Raw genomic sequence first — 19,225 nt, forward strand, 5'->3', positions numbered from 1 at the left:
TGGGATTTCCTGTAAAAGTCTCTGTTCCTCATTCAGTTGAAATTCTCCTTACAAGGAGCAAAACGCAACATTTGACAAGTAATAGATTGACCAAATATGAAAAGATAATTTTAGGATCAGACAATGTATCAATTGCAAGGTGTGTGAATTTAAATCCTTCCACACTGTTACCAGATACTGAAATTAGTGATGAAAATAATGTGGAACATGAATGCTTGGATGTTATGGAATACTGTACCAAGCCAAGACAGGATATTAAAGATATACCATTGCCTGAATCAGATTATGTCTATTTTGTAGATGGTTCCTGTCTAAGATCAGAGGGAGGTGTTTTGAAAGCAGCATATTCAGTCTGCACAGTGGCAGATGTTGAAGAAGCAACATGTCTTGAAGGAATTCGTTCAGCACAAGTGGCTGAATTAATTGCTTTAATTCGTGCTTGTGAACTGGCAAAAGATCTGAGAGTCACTATAATTACTGATAGTCAGTATGGGTACAGAGTTGTGCATGATTATGGACAACTCTGGTCTCAGAGAGGCTACATGACATCAGCAGGTTCACCAATTAAAAATGCGGAGTTCATTAAAAGATTAATTGATGGCATACAGTTGCCTAAAGAAATAGCTGTAGTAAAGTGTGCAGCTCACAGAAAAGGTGAGGATTTTATCACCAAAGGGAATGCTTATGCAGACGAAATTGCAAAGTATTGCGCAAGGAATAATTATGCACTTAATCGGGAGAAAAACAAAGAATTTGATTCAAGTTCACTAATGCTAACATCAATTGTTGAGACATGGCAAGAAATCAGAGATTTACAAAATGAAGCTGATGATGATGAGAAAAACACATGGTTGATAGCAGAATGTAGACAGAGAGATGAAGATGGAGTTTGGACATACAAAGATGGCAGAGTAGCTTTACCAAATTGCATGATTGCTGACATGGCCAGAATGTACCATGGCCCTGGTCATATTGGAAGAGATTCAATGATTAGGCTTTTTAAAGAAACTTGGTTTAATACCAAGTTCAGAACAATTGCAGAATCTCTTTGTCAAAGGTGTTTGATCTGTCAACAAATGAACCCAAACAGGAAATCAGTTGTGGGAACAGGAATAATAGGTCGAGAGGGTGGTCCTTTCACCAGGTTACAGATGGATTTCATTGAAATGCCCAAGCACAACAGACTGCAATATGTTTTGGTGATTGTTTGTTTATTTTCAAGATGGGTAGAAGCTTTCCCAACACGACACAATGATTCAATTAGTGTAGCAAAATTGCTTCTACGTGAGATTATCCCTAGGTACGGATTTCCTGTGACCATAGAGAGTGATAGAGGAGGACATTTTGATAACAGATTGTTGAAATTGATCTGTGAAGCCTTACACATTGAGCAGAAGTTACACTGTGCATACAGACCAGAGGCATCTGGAGTTGTAGAGCAAATTAATGGAACAATTAAAAATAGAATTGGAAAAATGTGTCGAGATATAGGCATAAAATGGACAGATGCTCTTCCACTTGTTTTGATGACTTTGAGAAGTACACCAGATAAAAAGACAGGTCTGAGTCCTCATGATATTATCATGGGTAGAATAATGAGACAAGCATTTATTCCAGTAGGAAAACTGTTGAGCATTAATGACAGTGCAATTTTGGAATATTGTAAAAAGCTGTCTGATGTAGTAACTTCTGTGTCTAATCAGGTGGGAACTGAAATACAGTCAAAAGACAAAGTGCAAACACATGATCTGAGACCTGGAGATTGGGTCAGAACAAAAGTTCACCGAAGAAGAAACTGTTTGGTTCCGAGGTGGCAGAAACCAAGGCAGGTGATACTTGTAACGACAAATGCAGTAAAGTGTAGGGGAATAAAAAGGTGGATTCATCCAAGCCATACTATTCCGATACCTACACCTGAAAACTCTGATGAAGAGAGTGATACAACAACTGATTCAGATTCTGAAGAAGAAGCTGAAAAAAATCCAGATTCTGAAGATCGACAGAGGCGTCGACATCTGGAGAAACCTTTAGTGAATGGAAATGATTTGGAAATTATTGAAATAGATTCTGAAAACGAAGATCTATTAGAAAAAGAATTTACACAAGAATCTAATCAAGATAAAGAAAGAGAAGTTGAGAAAAGAGAAAAATCTGGTCAAGTTCAGAAGAAAGACCAGGAGAGTATCGAAAAGCAGAAAATAAGCTCTGAAAGCAGGAACAAGAAATCTGGAACTGGGAAGTTGAAGGTAATTGATGAAGTGGAGGAAGACGAATTGCCAAGTACCAGTGATGGAATAAAAAGTATAGTTCCTAACAGAGTGAAGCTGCCGATTAGAGAAGATCCTGAGTCAAGAATTGAGATTTCTGACAGTGATTCTGGAGAAAGTGATGAAGATTGTCAAAGGGAAAGTGTGAGAAAGAGATCTTGGAAAACAGAAACTAATGTGACTGAACCAAGAAGGAAAATTCTGAGAAAAGGTGAAACGTGGCCAAATGAAAATGGAGGTTTGAGAGTCAGGCTAATAAGAAGATCAAAAGAGCAGGTGAATGAGGATCCTGAAAAGAAAGCAGAAAAAGGAAAGAAAATAGAGGTTATTTCTAGAAAAACAAAGAGAGTTTTGAGGCCAAATCAGAAGTATAAGTCTCCTGAGTGGGCTTATATAATAATCCCACCTGTAATTGAAATAAATAGCAGTAGTCAGGAGGAAGTTAAAGACAACAGGTTTCTGTTATTGGCATAAGGCTGAAGAAATTGTGTTAGGTGACACAAGGTCGAAGAAATTGAGTTTAGTTGGAAAATAAACTTGTGACGCAAGGTCGAAGAAAAGTTGTAAGAGAGTTAAAAAAAAAAAAAGATTTTAAAAAGAGGGGTGTTTAAAATTAAGGTTTTAATTAGACATAATTTTAAATTTTTGTTTTATCTTAAGACTAGCTAAAATGCCTGTTGTTTTGAAGCGTAGTACCTCAAAATGTTCCATTTTTAAAAATTGCTGTAAGATGACTCATATGTATGCTCATATTAATTCTGCTCTGGTTAGTGTTAGCTGTTATTTTTCCTTTCAGGATCGATAAGGAGATGTACAAAGTCAATATGACAAGCAAAGCTTCAGTTAGTTAAAACAAACATAGTACAACAAACAAAGCTAACAAAGTTATTGATCACAGACCAGAGGCTCATCAAGATAGGTCTGTTAGTGATTTTTCTAGCAATACATTTTCGAGACTTTTGGGAGAATATGTTAAGGTTATGAGTGTCAAAGATTGCTATATCTGTGTAAAGTTACCTGCTTCTGTTTCTGAGGGAGTGAAATACAATATGCTTCCTCTTACTTATGGCATAACTTGCAGTGTGATAGCTAGCTTATTTTATCAGACTGGTCGCTTGGAGTATTATTATTCTAATTATGATGAGATTTTTGCTAATCTGAAAATTGAGAATGCTTTAAATAAACATAAACAAGCCAAACAGATGAGGGATTTCTTTTTAGTTACTAATGAACTCACCTATGAGTATGCTTACAGAAATAATCTAACTTGCAAATTGAGAACAGAGGAAAAGACTTTCCTGAACTTAGTTGAAGAGAGAAGGGCAATTTATAAGAGGAATGAAAAGGTCAAACAGACCAAATCTAAATTTTGGCAGAAAGAGGACGAGACGCTTAATGGCAAATCTTTTGACAATGTTGCAATTCACATAGATAAGCCAATTAGTGGTAAGCTTTGCATTAGAAGAGAATACTCTTTTTGATAATTATTTTGTAGGTGCTAGCAATTGTGAGGACACTTATCAAATCATGGGAGGTTGGGGATTCAAAGGTGGTAAAGATACAATTTTTCCTGGGATTTATTTTATCTGTGGAGATAAAGCTTATTATAATCTTCCGGACCATTGGTACGGGACATGTTATGTTGGACTTGTTTTTCCCAAAATATTTCATGTTGACAGAAATGCAGAAGGTTCGTTTGAAATCAGTAATCATGTAAATAGGTTTAAGAGAGAACGTTTCTCAGAAATTTTGGGAGACATTTTTGAAGCAGTGATACCCTTAGTAGGTATAACCCTAAATGCAGGAAGAATTAGAAAACTGTCCACAATTGTTGATAGACTATCAACTGACACAGCAGGTGGTTTCCAATTAGTGGATACCGAGGTCATTGCGGTTAGGTCAATGGTGATGCAGAATCGCCTTGCCTTAGATATACTCTTAGCAAAAGAGGGAGGAGTCTGTGGTATTTTACATGTCCAGCACTGCTGTACATATATCCCAGATGAAAGCAAGAATATTGAAATGTACATTAGGAATATGACAGAAATGCATTCAGAAATAGTTCCCTTAGAAGAAGATGATTTTACAGAACTTCTTTCAAAAAGATTTCAAACTATAAAAACCTGGTTTCAAGAAATTGGTGGTTCAGTTATTGGCAAGATTCTAACACCTTTGTTTGTTATAATGTTTGTGATAGTTTTGACGAAGATCAGTTGCATGTTACACAAGAGAAAGAAGGACATTAAGGAAAAGAAAATAATTTTCAAAATCAGAAAGGAACAAGAAAGGGAAATTGAGCTAGAAGAGTTACACAGAGCTCAATATGATAGTTGCAAAGATTTTGCTGAAACAAAAACTTTAGAAATACTAACACAGTGAAATCGAATCATATTCTTTTAGGTAAAATTTTATTAAATTTTGGGTGTGGTGGGGTGATTTGTAAATCACCAGATGAGGGAGTTGATGGAGCGAGATTCAGAAATGTTTTCATTTCAACTCGTGAAGTCATACTCCCATAATAAAAATTAATCAGGCTAACAATTTGTGCTGTGTATGTATTAATTCAACTTAGTTTAAAGTAACATTCACGAATATGTACACGAGGGTTACTAACATGCGTGCTCATAAATGTGTTCTATGTTGCATTCTCTTGTATGTGAAGAATAATAAATTAATTTTGTCTATCGTTGTGTCATTACTAATTGCAGCTGTTTTAAATAATGGCATGTGCTTATTTTGCTTTCTTGTCTATGTGGTGTCACTTTACTCTTTACAGGTGCATAAAGAATCCTGTTGGATTAAATGAAGAATGGTAGATATAAATGCTGCTTTAATTGTACGCTTCAGCTAGGTAATTTAGACTAATGGGTTAATCATTAGCTATGGTGGGTGGCAACAGAACGAATTTTATTTCTCACAATTATTGTTCTTGTGTTTGTTTATATAATAGTTCATGAAAAGAGGCTTTGGGCCTAGTGCATTTATGTTTGCTAAAATTCTGCTCGGAGTAAAAGAAAGTCCATGACAGATGAATTCCTGCTGCCTGAAACATTTTATTGAAATGAGCTGACTGTTCTTTAGTCAAGCAAGGCCAAGGCCAGGAACCGGCAAGAGAACGTGCGACAAATTTCATATCCGAGGAAGCAGATGACTTTACTTGGTTAAATGTTGCAAACTGGAGGAAGCTTCGTTGTTCGAAAACTAGAGACAATGGACTCTAAGAAAGTGACGGAACTGATGTTCTAAAAAGTGGAATGACACGATGGCGTCACTTTTTAGCCAATGGGACTCCGATTTCAGCAGAAAAGTTATACTTTTGCTTAGATTAGCTTAGTGCAGAAAGGTATAAAAACTCTTCCCCGTGGAAGAGGAGTGTTGCTTCTTGCTGACCTTTGATGAGGGCGTTGTGCTGATGAACTTTCCTTGGAGCACGTAAGGGCCTTCAAAGATTTTACTCTTTTATTCTTTATGATAGTTAGCTATATTAGGGAATTAGGTTTTGAAAAATGCTAAACTGAAAATTTACATTTGCAATAATATTTTGATTTACATAAAACTGTCAATAACTATTTGCAATGATTCCCAATTTGAAAATGTGCAACTATGTACTATTTCTAAACTCTATAATTTGTACCCATTTCAGAAATACATAGGTGTCTTTCATACCGATTTTTCCATGTATACATTTTCGAGGAATAATTGCTCTAAACCCGGTACATAATAAAATACCATTGCAAGTTGCTGCGCAGTTTTTGGCTCTGGGTTCGTCGGGTTCTTGGTGAACCTACAAGTCCTGTATATCTCCACAACCAGGAAGGTCCAGCAAATGTAACGGTATATTGCTTTCAAAGAACTGTCATAATTACAAGAAGTTACAGGTGAAAACGTTGACACAAAAGGCTGTTTTTTTCAACTAATTTTCAATTTTTCCAATATTTAACTGTTAGTTTCTATAAAGAAACCTTTATGGATTTAGACAAATGACCCCTTTCTGAATACAGAACTTTGTCTACTTTTCTAAAATGTATAGCTTTCCAGGATCCATTATTGCTTTCATACTCATTTTACCATTAACTGGATGGAGGTTGGAAGCACTAAAAGTAGCAAAAATAGGCTATGTCCCAGAAAACTGCCAAAACTGTGTGAAAAATGTTGGTTCTCTGATAAAAGACTATCATTCCCTAAAAGCTGGGAAAATGGTGATTTCAGCACCACAAACCCTTTTTTGATAACATTTGCAGGGAAAAACCAGAGGCTTTCATCTGCAGCCCGTTTTTCCAATTTTTCTGAAAAAAACAATGTTACTGTATTTTGCTTAATTTCTGGAATCCACAAACCCTGGGTACCTTTAGAATCTCCATGATGTTGGAAGAAAAGGACGCAAAATTGGCGTGGATACCTTATGTGGTCAAAATGTTACAGGGTCCTAAGCACGCACTACCCCAAATAGCAAAAAAAAGGCTTAGCACATGAGGGGAAAAGGTCTAGCAGCGAAGGGGTTAAACCTGCGTGGTTCAGGAATGTGTTGTTAAGAGAAGCATTATTCCATCACACAACATGTGACTGATGACGATGATCCATTGATGTTTATTGTTAGAATTTGTATTGTTACCAAAAAATGATAAATAAAGACTTTGAAAAAATTGATTAAAATGAGGCTTTAGAAGACACACAAGGAAGTCTCTGAGGACTTGAAGAAGGATTTGGTGCCTGGAAGGAGTGGTCAGTGACCAGGGCAGAGGTTTGAGGGTTGAAATGAGGCTTCTCAAGAGGATGCTACGGACTGGAGGGAGGTCACTGCAGACTGGAAAGAGATTTCTTAGGATTAGGAGCAGATCTGAGGATTACAATGAGGTTTATGAGAACTGGACAAGACCTCTGGTCATTGGAGGGAATATATTAATGAATGGGGGCTGAATATGGCCTTAATGACATTTCAATGATGTCTGGGGTCACAGAAGGGATGTTTTGAAGACTGGCATCCTAGTTAGGAAATCTTGAATGAGTTTTTGCACAATTCCCAATTGAGGAAAATCTGACCGTAAGTTTCCAGAATGTGTATTAGATTTCTGTGTGTTCAGGGTACCCTTCAGAGGACTTCAGTCAAGTTTCAATGATATAAATATGTTTGTGAGGACAGCATCTCATTTCTGTAGCAATTATTTCAGGACTCAAAGGAGTTTTCCGACGAGAGTTTCCTGATGACAGAGGGGAGTTTTCCGTGGACTTACACTTTCAGGGGTATCAAAGGAATTTTATGAGGACTTAAGGTTATTTTTGGAGGATGCAAAGTGATTTTATGAGAATCTGAAAGTTTTGTAGTACTTTGTGTGAGCTCAGTGGTGGCATTTACACATTGCAGTAGCGAGACCTGCTCCTTACACACTGAGAGGAGGATAATAAACCAGCCTTACCTGCTCAGGGTGCTTCTGACATCCTGCAAAACAGAGAAACAAACACAGTAAAATCAGTTTCCACAGGAGATGTTAAAGTTATGGCTGTATTTTTAGTAGTGAAACACTTAACTATCTATGGTTAGAAAACAGTGACTGGGGTTACATGACGCAGCCCATTTTATGGTTTCGCATGACTAAGCACAGAATGTGATATTCTGAATGAGGTCACAAGACATAGCAGAAACTGATATTCTGAATGGTAATGACACAGCACAGTGTCATTCTGAATGGAGTCACAAAACGCAGCACATTCTGATATTCTGAATGGAGTCACTTGACACATTGTATGATGTTCTCTACAGGGTCACATGCAGGGGCATCATATAGGGATTGCCAGGGGTCGCAGCTGCGACTCCTGGATTGCCCCTTGTGACCCCTGGCACTGCTTGTGCGACCCCTGCCACTGCTTGTGCGACCCCTGGCTTCAGAGATAGCAAACTCAGTGCCAAGAAAATCGAGACAAATCGAGACCGCTTCTCCTTAATGAGTCATGTACCACCTACATTTCCTGCCAATTTTCTATTACACTAATAGTGAATAACACGTTTATTATTCACTATATGTGTAATAACAAAATGCTGCACTAGGATCTAGAATGAGAACTTCAATGGCAGATGTCTTAAGTAAAACATGTTTTTCAATGTATGTAGTGTGCATGCTTGTGAGTTAAGTGTGTTTGTGAGTGTGTATGTATTTGTGAGTATGAGTGTGTGAGAGTAAAAGTGAGTGAGAGTCAGTGACAGAACAACTAAAAGGTTGTGGGTGAAAATAAGAGAGTGTCAATGAGTGTGAGTGATCCAGAATGAGTGACAATAAAAGGGAACCCACAAGTGAGAAAGTATGAGTGTGTAAGAGCTAGAATGTGAGTGAGTGTAAATGAATGAGAGTGAATGAGTAGGTGGAAGTGTGGGAGAATTACAGTCAGTGCAAGTATGAGGGAGCATGTTGGTGTCAGTAAAAATGAGTGAGAGTGACTTAGACTGAGTGAGAATAAATGAGGGCTTGTGAGAATGAATGATTGAGTGTGGTTGAGTTAATGTAAGTAAATGTGAGTGAAAATGTAATGTTATGCTTGCTAGGCTGCCATTGGCCCTTACACACTGAAGGTAATGTGTGGCTTATAGAGAGACCCATGGAAAAATTATTTCGCTGGCATTTGGAACAATCCTCAAAAAATTGACCCAGTCCTCAAGGCAAAACAGAAAAGCGTAACTGTAAACAACTATAGATTGTCAAAAGAGCATTCTAATTATATTTCTAGTTATAGAAATTATAACTCTGTTTCAGTCCATTGCCAATGCTAAAAGTAAGCCCATCTCTGATAAACAGAAACCCGACCAACACAGTACAAACATCCACTAGAGGGACAACATTTAGAAAAAGGTGTGAATAGCTAGACGACACCTCACGGGCGCACCACCAATGGGACCCCTGGTTGGTACTCACCAGGTTGGCCCTGTTCTCATCATCGGTGTCAAATAGCTTAACGTAAACGTGTCCGAAAACCCAAAGTAAAGAAGAGGACAGTGAATGGTGCAGTGTACATACAACATATATGTGACATGGACTAACAACGTTCAACATATAACGCACACAATACTGCGCAACAAGATACAACTCTATCTTTATTTATATTTTCTTGTTGCATTGCAGTAAACATATATTATAAAAAGGGGAGTTATGAATACTACCTATCGTCTCATACTCAGCCCGCAGCCGACATGTTTCATTGCCTTAGGTATTGTATCAGGCAATTTCTTCAGGGCAGACGTAAATTTAAGGTGCCACTGCCAGCAATACTGTGCTTTAAAAATGCTAGAGGCATCTGTAACTTTCGTACCGTTACCAATCTGGCTCTATGAAACTCATAGACCCACTTCCAGGAGGTAAGTGTGGTCTTTTCTCCCTTCTATGTTCGCTGGTGGAGAAACTTCAAACGGCGTCTTCTCAGCACCGGAGCCTTTTGGCATTTGGAAGACAATTGTTAGAATGACATTTACCTGTGAAAGATATTGGTACTGGCATGCTGGAGTTAAATCTTGGCATGATGGGAACCCATTGAAAAATACTGGCACACTGGAGGCAATTGTTGGCATGGGGGTACCCATGACATAATGCTGGCACTAGCTCATCATTGTAGATGCTTCTTGCCATAAGGGAGGAAAAACATGGCATATTGGGGGGTAGGGGCGCAACCATTAAAACATTCTAGTCCTGATGTACTAGATGTACTTTGACCTAAGGGTAACCTAAGGTATGTGATGGCATTAATTGCAAAATTCTGATACTGGGATATTGTAAGGAATTTGTGGCATTAAGGGGCATGTATTGCAGATGAGGGGCACCCCTGATAAAACGCTGGCCCTGGCACAATGGAGGTGTCTTTTGCCCTAAGGGGGCATCCATAGCACATTCTGTAAACAATGGGGTGAACTCCTTAAGAGGGTCATATTGCATTGGCTTGACACATCTTGAATATAAATGAGTGCTCTTTCAGAACTGCTGTTTTTTTAAACAAATTTCTGTGAAAATTGTGCTTTTTAGTACACTATTAGATCCATTTTTTTAAAAAAAAACATGTGTCGCAGGGAGAACGCTCCCCAGTCCCTCCTCCTCCCCTCAAGCACATGAGAAGAAATCTGGTTCAGGGTAAGTATTACATCCCATCACTTTCAAAGATCAGGTCTCCACCATACTATCGATGGTTTCTAAAATGGCCATTGGTCTGCGAGTGTGTGATGTCACTTCCACTATCGCTGGCATTTTGGTGAATCAATGTCCTTGGTGACATGACACAGCAGTGGGTGATATGAATGAGTTCACATGACACAATCTGTGATATTCTGAATGTTATCACATGAACCAGTTTAGTCTACAATTTTCTGATTGAGGCCACATGACACAGTCTGTGATATTCTGAATGGGGTCACATGACACCGCATTGTCTGTTATATTCTAATCTCTGTCACATTTCAAAGCACTTGGTGAACTTAACATAATATTACAAGTCATGAATGATTTCCACCCGTATTGGAGACATTTTATAAGACCTACAAGTGAAATCACACACACTGAGAGCACAGCTGGAGCGGTAAATGGACACTGGTTTCTACCCATGAACCCTCTGTATGTCACACTTTGAATACAGGTATTTGGACCTCTGCAGTGATGTGAGCCTTCCTAATGGAGTCTCATCCAATGTGTGGGGAGAGGACTCCATTTTGGATCCTGTGTGTGAATAGTACATATGATGGAGGTTGGAGGGAGCCTACCGGATAGGGAGGTAGATTAAGGACACCTTCCTGAGGTCTTTGACGCGGACCACACGTCTGTGAAAGGAAAGGGATGAGGGAGACAAATGATGCTCTGGAGGACATTCACATCCCACTTCCTGCATCCTTCATCCCCAGAGGAGTTTATATAGTTCTGTGTAGCAGTTGAGTGGGAGGCCTCTCTTCTGAGCCTTTGCCTCAATTTCCCCTGTCGCAGTACACACAGCTCTACTTTCTCTTCTCGCCGAGACTGAGTGACAAAGACTTTACCTGACCAGTCTGTGCTAATAAATAAAATGTTAGAACTGCCTGAAACCAGCTCCCGAGAAGAAGGTCTGAAATTTTTATCAACATCTAAAAAAACTAGAAAAAACTAGAACAAATACTTGTGAGAAACCCAGGTCACTGTGCCAGGAGTCTCTTACCAGTGTCAAGACCCTCAAAGCACTGATGGAGACAAATATATGAGTTCCAGAGCCAGGATCCCCGATTGCCGGCTTACTTACAGGTGAGGGCAACCTAGAAAGGGGGAGGAGTTGGACTAACGGCTAGGGCGCTCGACTTCGGACCTGGGGATCTGGGTTCGAGTCTCGTAACGACGCCAAAACCTCCTGTGATTCTGGGCAAATCATTTAATCTCCCCGTGCCTAAAAATGAATGTGTGTCCGTCCTCATGTAACGTAACTGGTGCTATGTAAAGCGCTCTGATACCTGATTCGGTTCGGGTCTAGTTCGCGCTATATAAAACTCTGCAAAAAAGGACCCCTGTAAGGAAAGCTGTGGCTTCCAATAGAATAGAGGAGCTGTCTGCTGGAGAGAGGCTTTTGGTGAATTACACCCCCAAGTGAGAAGCTGGCCTTGTGAAGTCATCAGCCCTTCTGACCGGTGAATAAGGAGTGGTGAAAAGGGCTTGGTCCTAAACCTGCTGAAGGAGCTGGATCTACCTCGGTGGGCAGAAGAGGTACTAGAAGAGTGCCCAGGAGGAGGTACGAGCAGAAAAGGTACCGGAACTGTGCCCAGGAGGAGGTACGAGCATAAGAGGTACCAGAAATGTGCCTAGGAGGAGGTACGAGCAGAAGAGGTACTGGAACTGTGCCCAGGAGGAGGTACGAGCCGAAGAGGTACTGGAACTGTGCCCAGGAGGAGGTACGAGCAGAAGGGGGATAAGAAGACTGCCCTGCAAGGGGAGGAAGTACGGGCAGAAGGGGCATTAGAGGAGTGCGTGGAAGTGGAAGCATCTAAGAAATGAGATCACAGCTGCCCAGGAAGGACATAGAACTGTGACCTCCTCTTGTGCAGTTATGGACTTTTGAAGGATCTGCTTGTGTGAAGCTCCCTCCAATTAGTGGATTAATTCATCCCTAAAAGGGTGAGCTGTTGGAGTGAAGAGGCTGAGATGGGACACCCTCTATAAAATGTTGGAGAAGAACCAGGTATGAGCAAAGGATTTGGAATATTGGACTCTTTATGATAAGTTGTCTGTGACCTGCATGCAGCGCGTCTAGATTACAAGTTCACATCAGTAAAAGGACTCAAACATACTATTTAGAGGGTGACACCAGTTAGACAGCTGATGAATGGGAACACCTCACACCACACTACAGACCTGGCGACAGCAGAACAGAGAGGAGTAGGCCTAACGGATAGGGCGCTCGACCTCGGACCTGCGTTTGAGTCTCGGTAACGACGCCAAACATCCTGTGATTTTGGGCAAATCACTTAATCTCCCCGTGCCTGACAAAAATGAATGTGTGTCCTCATGTAACGTAACTGGTGCTATGTAAAGCGCTCTGATACCCGATTTGGTTCGGGTTAAGTTCGCGCTATATAAAACTCTGCAAAAAAAAAAAATAATGGAAAGTGCCCTCTTTAAAAATGGAGTATAACTCTAGACTGTAAACTGTTAAAGAAATGATTGGAAGGTCCGTTGGGTTCAATGTTTACAACTGTGGGATGTGTGTTGGCTGTAGTGGCTGTATTCATTCACAGATCACCCTCCAAGGACCAGCATTTGTGATATAATGCTCTGTGACATCACAGCTTTTAGGAAGAGCTGAACATATGACTACTACAGCAATTTACAACCATTAATGACATAAATGGCGTTTTGCATTTGATATGATTCAGAAAGTGTCAAAGATAAATATCTTTCTAATAAACATTGATTTTTTTTATTTCATGAAAAAAATTGTGTGTTAATCATTTGTTTCACTAAAATTCGACGATCTTTGAGAGTACTGCTCCCCACATCTGAGGATTGTCTATTTAAATCATAAGTCAGAAGGGCTACTGCCTTAGTGAATAGTACCAAGCAAAGGGCCACTATTATAAGACAAACTAAATTAATCAGATTGTTTGAGGGTCATTAACAGGTTATGGGCCCTCATCATAAGCAGACAAAATAAGTTCATCCACAGGTTAAGAGTAATCTTCCTGTAATTACAAGAGAAGTTACATCACAAGGTAACAAGAGCTCATCCTAGAATGAATTTCGGAGGTCACAACAATGGGTCAGGGTCCACCGTTCTAGCAGGAGGTAAGAGTGGTCCTCTCTTGTAAGAGGGATGAGCCTCCTTTGGACTGTGGGTCTTACTGGTCCCATTTCATTTCTCAACGCGGACGCAAAACTATAAGCAAAAGTTTTAGCTAAGTTGGTGATGGGCTTGATTCCCAAATTGGTCACCCGGGGAGACATAGATTTGTTATCTTGTGACAGGGCGGTGGGTCACCCATGTGAGGTTAAGGATGAGGAGCCCGTGTACCGTGACTGGTGGTCGGCTATACCTCTCTCGCCCTTTTCTCTCCCCCTCCAGCAGCCATCGTACCTTCCTGCAGAGGAGTGGTCGAACCCTGACTCTGTGTACCCTTGGGGATGCGAGGGAGAAACTGGACTGTGCCCCTTTAAGCCTGAAAGCCTAGACGACGAGACTCCGCCCCTCTTCAACGTCGTAACGTCAAAAGAAGGAAGAACCCGGAAGACGCGGGAAGACCTTTCCCCGGAGGACGAGAGCGGTGTGGAGTGGAGACCGAGAGCAGAAGAGATCCCGAGCAGCCCAGCAGACGGCAGCACGCCAGGAGGCCAACGTTTCTGCGAAGCGCCCCGCCACGCTCCCGCGGGAGGAGCGTGGCTTACAAAGGTACGGGGCAAAGTTGCGGGGTGGGCGGGTTGGAGTGGTTAGACCACTGTGTAAATACTGCCAAGTCGACCCCCTGTACCCATACCTCACGAGCACTACGTCACTACCGATATTTGGTTTTGCACTGAACACCAGGTTTCCCTCACTCCCGGTCCCTAAGCTGAGTGTGTTGGACGCTCCCCTGATACCGCTGTTTTGTTCCTTTCCTTTTGGGTGGCGCTATCCCGGACTCACCTGGAGGTCGTTTGGGACGTCATCACTCTGGCTGCGACACCCCCTGGACAATGCCGCAACACCCTGGCACTACCGTGTTTCCCCAGAGGCGTCAGAACGGAACCTGACGAGATCGCGCGCATCAGACTATCTACACGTAGAAAAAAAGCATACTTGAAAATAAGACCCTCTCTCAAAGCTCTATTCCAGTCTGCTGACTCCGTTCCTTCCCCTGTGGTCCCTGACCCGGTAACAGTGGTGTCAAAAGTGGGATATCCATCCAAGCCCATCTGTGATCCCGAGATGGACGCCCTGATCCAGCACTTAATCAAGGGGCAGGAGAAACTAGAGTGGGCCGTAGAGAGGCAATTATCAGCGGCTCAGGCTGACCGAGACCTCTTTAAAAACACCGTCACAGCCCAACTGGAATGTATGCAAAAGACAGTGCCGACCCCAACAGGCGTAGTACATGTAGAGAGCAGGAGTCATATGCCTAACCCCTCAGGGATCGCCCTCCAGAAATATGTACACGGCGAAGACCCAGACGCATTCCTTATGAACTTTGAACGTGCTGCGAGAGCCCTGGGTTGGCCTGAAGAGAAATGGCCCTTTTTCCTGGCACCTTTGTTAACAGGAGAGGCTCAGTTTGCGTACCAGGTAGCCAATCCTGCAGGCAACGCTCCCTACCATCTTATCAAAAATGTGATCCTGGACCCCGAAGCGTACCGTGTACGGTTACGAAAGGAGAAGGGTTCGGTAGGCGAGAACCCCAAGACTCTGTTTTTCTGACTTAAGATGATGGCAGATAAGTGGCTAAAGTCAGAGACTAGCTCCAAAGAGGAAATACTGGCCAAAATCTATTTGGAGCAATTTATTGAGGCCCTCCCATATGGATCACAGAGATGGTTGAGACAGCATTCGGGACTCACAGTAGAGCAAGCCATAGAGATGGCTGCCAATTATGCCAGAGCACAACCCCGTGGTTCGGGGTGGGAAACAGAGAGACACCCCAAGCACGTGATACCACCTAAATTCGAGAAAAAGACAAAGATGGTAACGGAACCGGTCAGACCCAGACCATTGAGACTAGAATCCCCGATGACTCGTGGACCCCAATGTTTTGAATGTGGCGAATGGGGCCACATCGCCCGGTTGTGTCCTCGGAAACATCAGGCGGATGAACCTATGGAAGTGGGCTACCTTCCAAAAACAGTCCTGTACTCCGCCGAGATGGGGACGTCTTTCTACGTGAGTATTTCCATTAACGACAATGAGGTGAGAGCATTGTTAGATTCAGGCTGCAGACAATCAGTGGTTCAAGAACGCCTGGTTCTCCCCAAACAGTACGTCCCCAACTCCCTTGTACATATACGTTGTGTCCATGGAGACGTCAAGCCATATCCCTTAGCAGAGGTCACCATCCGCCCAAAAGACAAACCTGCCTGTCTAGTGAAAGTGGGGGTAGTGGACTCTCTCCCAGAGGATGTAATATTAGGGGTAGACAACCCCGAGTTTCTTGCCCTGTTTAGGAAGAAATTGAATGACCATTCGCCAACGGTGGTGAGCCCACAACCGGCTCTCATAATGCCTGATCCTTGGATCATGGATCGCAATTTCAAATTAGCACAGGCTGAGGACAGAACCCTGTACAATGGTTGGGAAGCCGCCCATGCTACACAAGACAAACCAGACACTCCGTTTCCCCGGTTTATTATAAGAAAAGACCTCCTATATCGGGAAGCAGATGCAGGAAGCACTCCACAACTCCTGGTACCTACCTCCTTCAGAGAACAAGTGTTATTCTTTGCCCATGCACATTTGACTGCAGGACACGCCGGTAAAGAAAAGACCACCGAAAGCATAATACGGCATTTCTTTTGGCCAGGCATCTACAAGGATGTCCTGGAGTACTGCAAAAAGTGCGACATTTGTCAAAGACGGAATACTCACAGACCTCCGGCTGCACCGTTACAGCCCATGCCCATCATCGGGGTGCCCTTTGAAAGGGTAGGGATGGACTTGATCGGGCCCCTGCCAAAGTCATCCAGAGGTCACCAGTACGCCCTGGTACTTGTCGACTACGCCACCAGGTTCATAGAAGCTTTTCCCTTACGAGCACCCACTACCGCCAATGTAGCTGAGAAACTGGTGGAACTCTTTGCCAGGGTTGGATTTCCGCGAGAGGTCCTTACGGATCAAGGAACTCCTTTTACCTGCCGCATGATGAGGGAGGTGTGCAAGACTTTCAGTATACGCCATATAAAGACTTCGGTATATCATCCCCAGACCGATGGCCTGGTGGAACGATACAACCAATCCCTGAAATACACCTTAAAGAAAATGCTATCCACCGAAGGACCCTCGTGGGACCGTTTGCTTCCCCTGGCATTATATGTGCTTAGAGCGCAAAAGCAGAGCAGTCTAGGATGTACCGCTTTCGAGCTCCTCTATGGACGCCTCCCCAGATCTTTGCTGGAAATCACTAAAGAAACATGGGAAACCCAGGAGGCCGAAGAACAGAAGACGCTCCTGGAATACACGTCGCAGCTAAGAGCGAAAGTGGGGAAACTCAGAGGTCTTGCCGAGACGAATTTGGAACAACAAAGACAGAAACAAAAACGTTATTATGATCGGGGAACCAAATTGAGAACTCTCAAGATCGGAGACTGGGCGCTAGTGCTCCTTCCCACTCTTGCCAACAAAAAGGAATGGATGGGACCCTACGAAGTGGTGGACACTATAGGGAACACCACTTATAGACTCAGACTCTCGCCAGCGAAAACACAAAGCTACCACATCAACTTGTTGAAAAGGTGGATAGGACCCGTTCCACGGGGCAACAACCTGACGCACCCCATGGCGTCCGAAGAAACATCTACCTTAGAGCTCCTAGTTGTCAACCCCGAACTATCCGATAAGATGAGAGAGAGCCTCTTCGGTGTCCTGTGACCCTTATCCCCAATCTTTAAGGACCTCCCGGGAAAAACCACGTTGGTGGAGCATCGTATTGAGACGATCCCAGGTAAAACTGTGAAGCAACGGCCAAACAGGATCCCAGCGGCCAGACGCGAAGATGTGAGGAAAGAGGTCTTGGACATGCTGAACCTGGGTGTCATCAGGCCGTCGAAAAGTGAGTGGGCCTCTCCCATCGTGACGGGTCCGAAACCTGATGGGTCCAAAAGATTTTGCATGGATTTTAGGGCACTAAATGCAATATCAACATTCGATGCCTATCCCATACCCAGGGTCGACGAACTGGTGGAAAAGCTTGGCGACGCTGTATACATCACCACCCTCGACCTCACCAAGGTATATTGGCAGGTGCCACTCCGTGAACAGGACCGAAAGAAGACTGCCTTATGCACAGATGAGGGCCTCTATGAGTTTACGGTCCTTCCTTTTGGGCTCCATGGCGCGCCCGCCACCTTCCAGAGGCTCATGAACTGTGTGCTGAACCCCTATACGTCATTTAGCTCAGCCTATCTAGACGACATTGTTATTTATAGTAAGACCTGGGAGGAGCACCTGAAACACATCAGCACCATATTGACCGCATTACAGCAAGCCGGATTACATGTCAACGCGAAAAAGTCCCGGGCGGCTTTTACACGAGTCAACTACTTGGGATACGTACTGGGAGAGGGTACCATAGCGCCACAAGCCGAGAAGATCAAGGCCATCAAAAACACCGGTTTCCTGAGCAACAAAAGAGACGTAAGGGCGTTCCTCTGTTTGATCGGATATTACCGGCGTTTTATTCCTAACTTTGCGGTAGTCGCCTCACCTCTCACGGACCTTCTACGTAAAGATGTACGGCCCAGGGAAATACAACAACCATCGCAGGAGGCTCATGATGCCTTTGAACGATTGAAAACCACCATAACAAGCGCCCCTGTCTTGGAATCACCCGACTTCAAGAAAACCTTCATCCTTGCCACTGATGCGTCCAGCGTGGGCTTAGGGGCCGTACTTTCACAACGAGGAGAAGACGGTGTAGCACATCCCATCCTATACGCCAGTCGAAAGCTGTTTCCGAGAGAATGCAAATATTCCACAGTAGAACGAGAGTGTCTCGCAATTAAATGGGCCATCGAAAAATTACAATACTATCTGGAAGGGAAACCCTTCATCCTCCAAACCGACCATGCCCCCTTAAAATGGATGTACCAGAACCGAACAGTGAACCCCAGAGTGCTCAGATGGTTCCTTTCCCTCCAACCTTATTCCTCTGAGGTGCAACACAAACGGGGCAAGGACAATGGCAATGCTGACTATCTTTCACGAGCCTTTCCTCTCCCCGATCGGGAGAATCCAGGGGGGGAGGTGTGTGACAGGGCGGTGGGTCACCCCTGTGAGGTTAAGGATGAGGAGCCCGTGTACCGTGACTGGTGGTCGGCTATACCTCTCTCGCCCTTTTCTCTCCCCCTCCAGCAGCCATCGTACCTTCCTGCAGAGGAGTGGTCGAACCTTGACTCTGTGTACCCTTGGGGATGCGAGGGAGAAACTGGACTGTGCCCCTTTAAGCCTGAAAGCCTAGACGACGAGACTCCGCCCCTCTTGAACGTCGTAACGTCAAAAGAAGGAAGAACCCGGAAGACGCGGGAAGACCTTTCCCCGGGGGACGAGAGCGGTGTGGAGTGGAGACCGAAAGCAGAGGAGATCCCGAGCAGCCCAGCAAACGCCAGCACGCCAGGAGGCCAACGTTTCTGCGAAGCGCCCCGCCACGCTCCGCGGGAGGAGCGTGGCTTACAAAGGTACGGGGCAAAGTTGCGGGGTGGGCGGGTTGGAGTGGTTAGACCACTGTGTAAATACCGCCAAGTTGACCCCCTGTACCCATACCTCACGAGCACTACGTCACTACCGATATTTGGTTTTGCACT

At 43.3% G+C, this 19,225-nt stretch overlaps 1 protein-coding gene across 1 annotated transcript in view; it reads right to left on the reverse strand.

Annotated features, from left to right (window-relative positions):
* Positions 1–19,225, reverse strand: part of LOC144754178 (E3 ubiquitin-protein ligase TRIM39-like) — a 260,303-nt gene that overhangs the window by 133,008 nt on the left and 108,070 nt on the right. The window contains exon 4 of the mRNA XM_078641760.1: positions 7,682–7,704. Within this exon, the coding sequence (XP_078497886.1) occupies positions 7,682–7,704 (23 nt within the window). The remainder of the gene's footprint in view (positions 1–7,681; positions 7,705–19,225) is intronic.

This window comes from Lissotriton helveticus, chromosome 5_1, assembly GCF_964261635.1.
Source record: "Lissotriton helveticus chromosome 5_1, aLisHel1.1, whole genome shotgun sequence".
NCBI classification, from domain to species: Eukaryota; Metazoa; Chordata; class Amphibia; order Caudata; family Salamandridae; genus Lissotriton; species Lissotriton helveticus.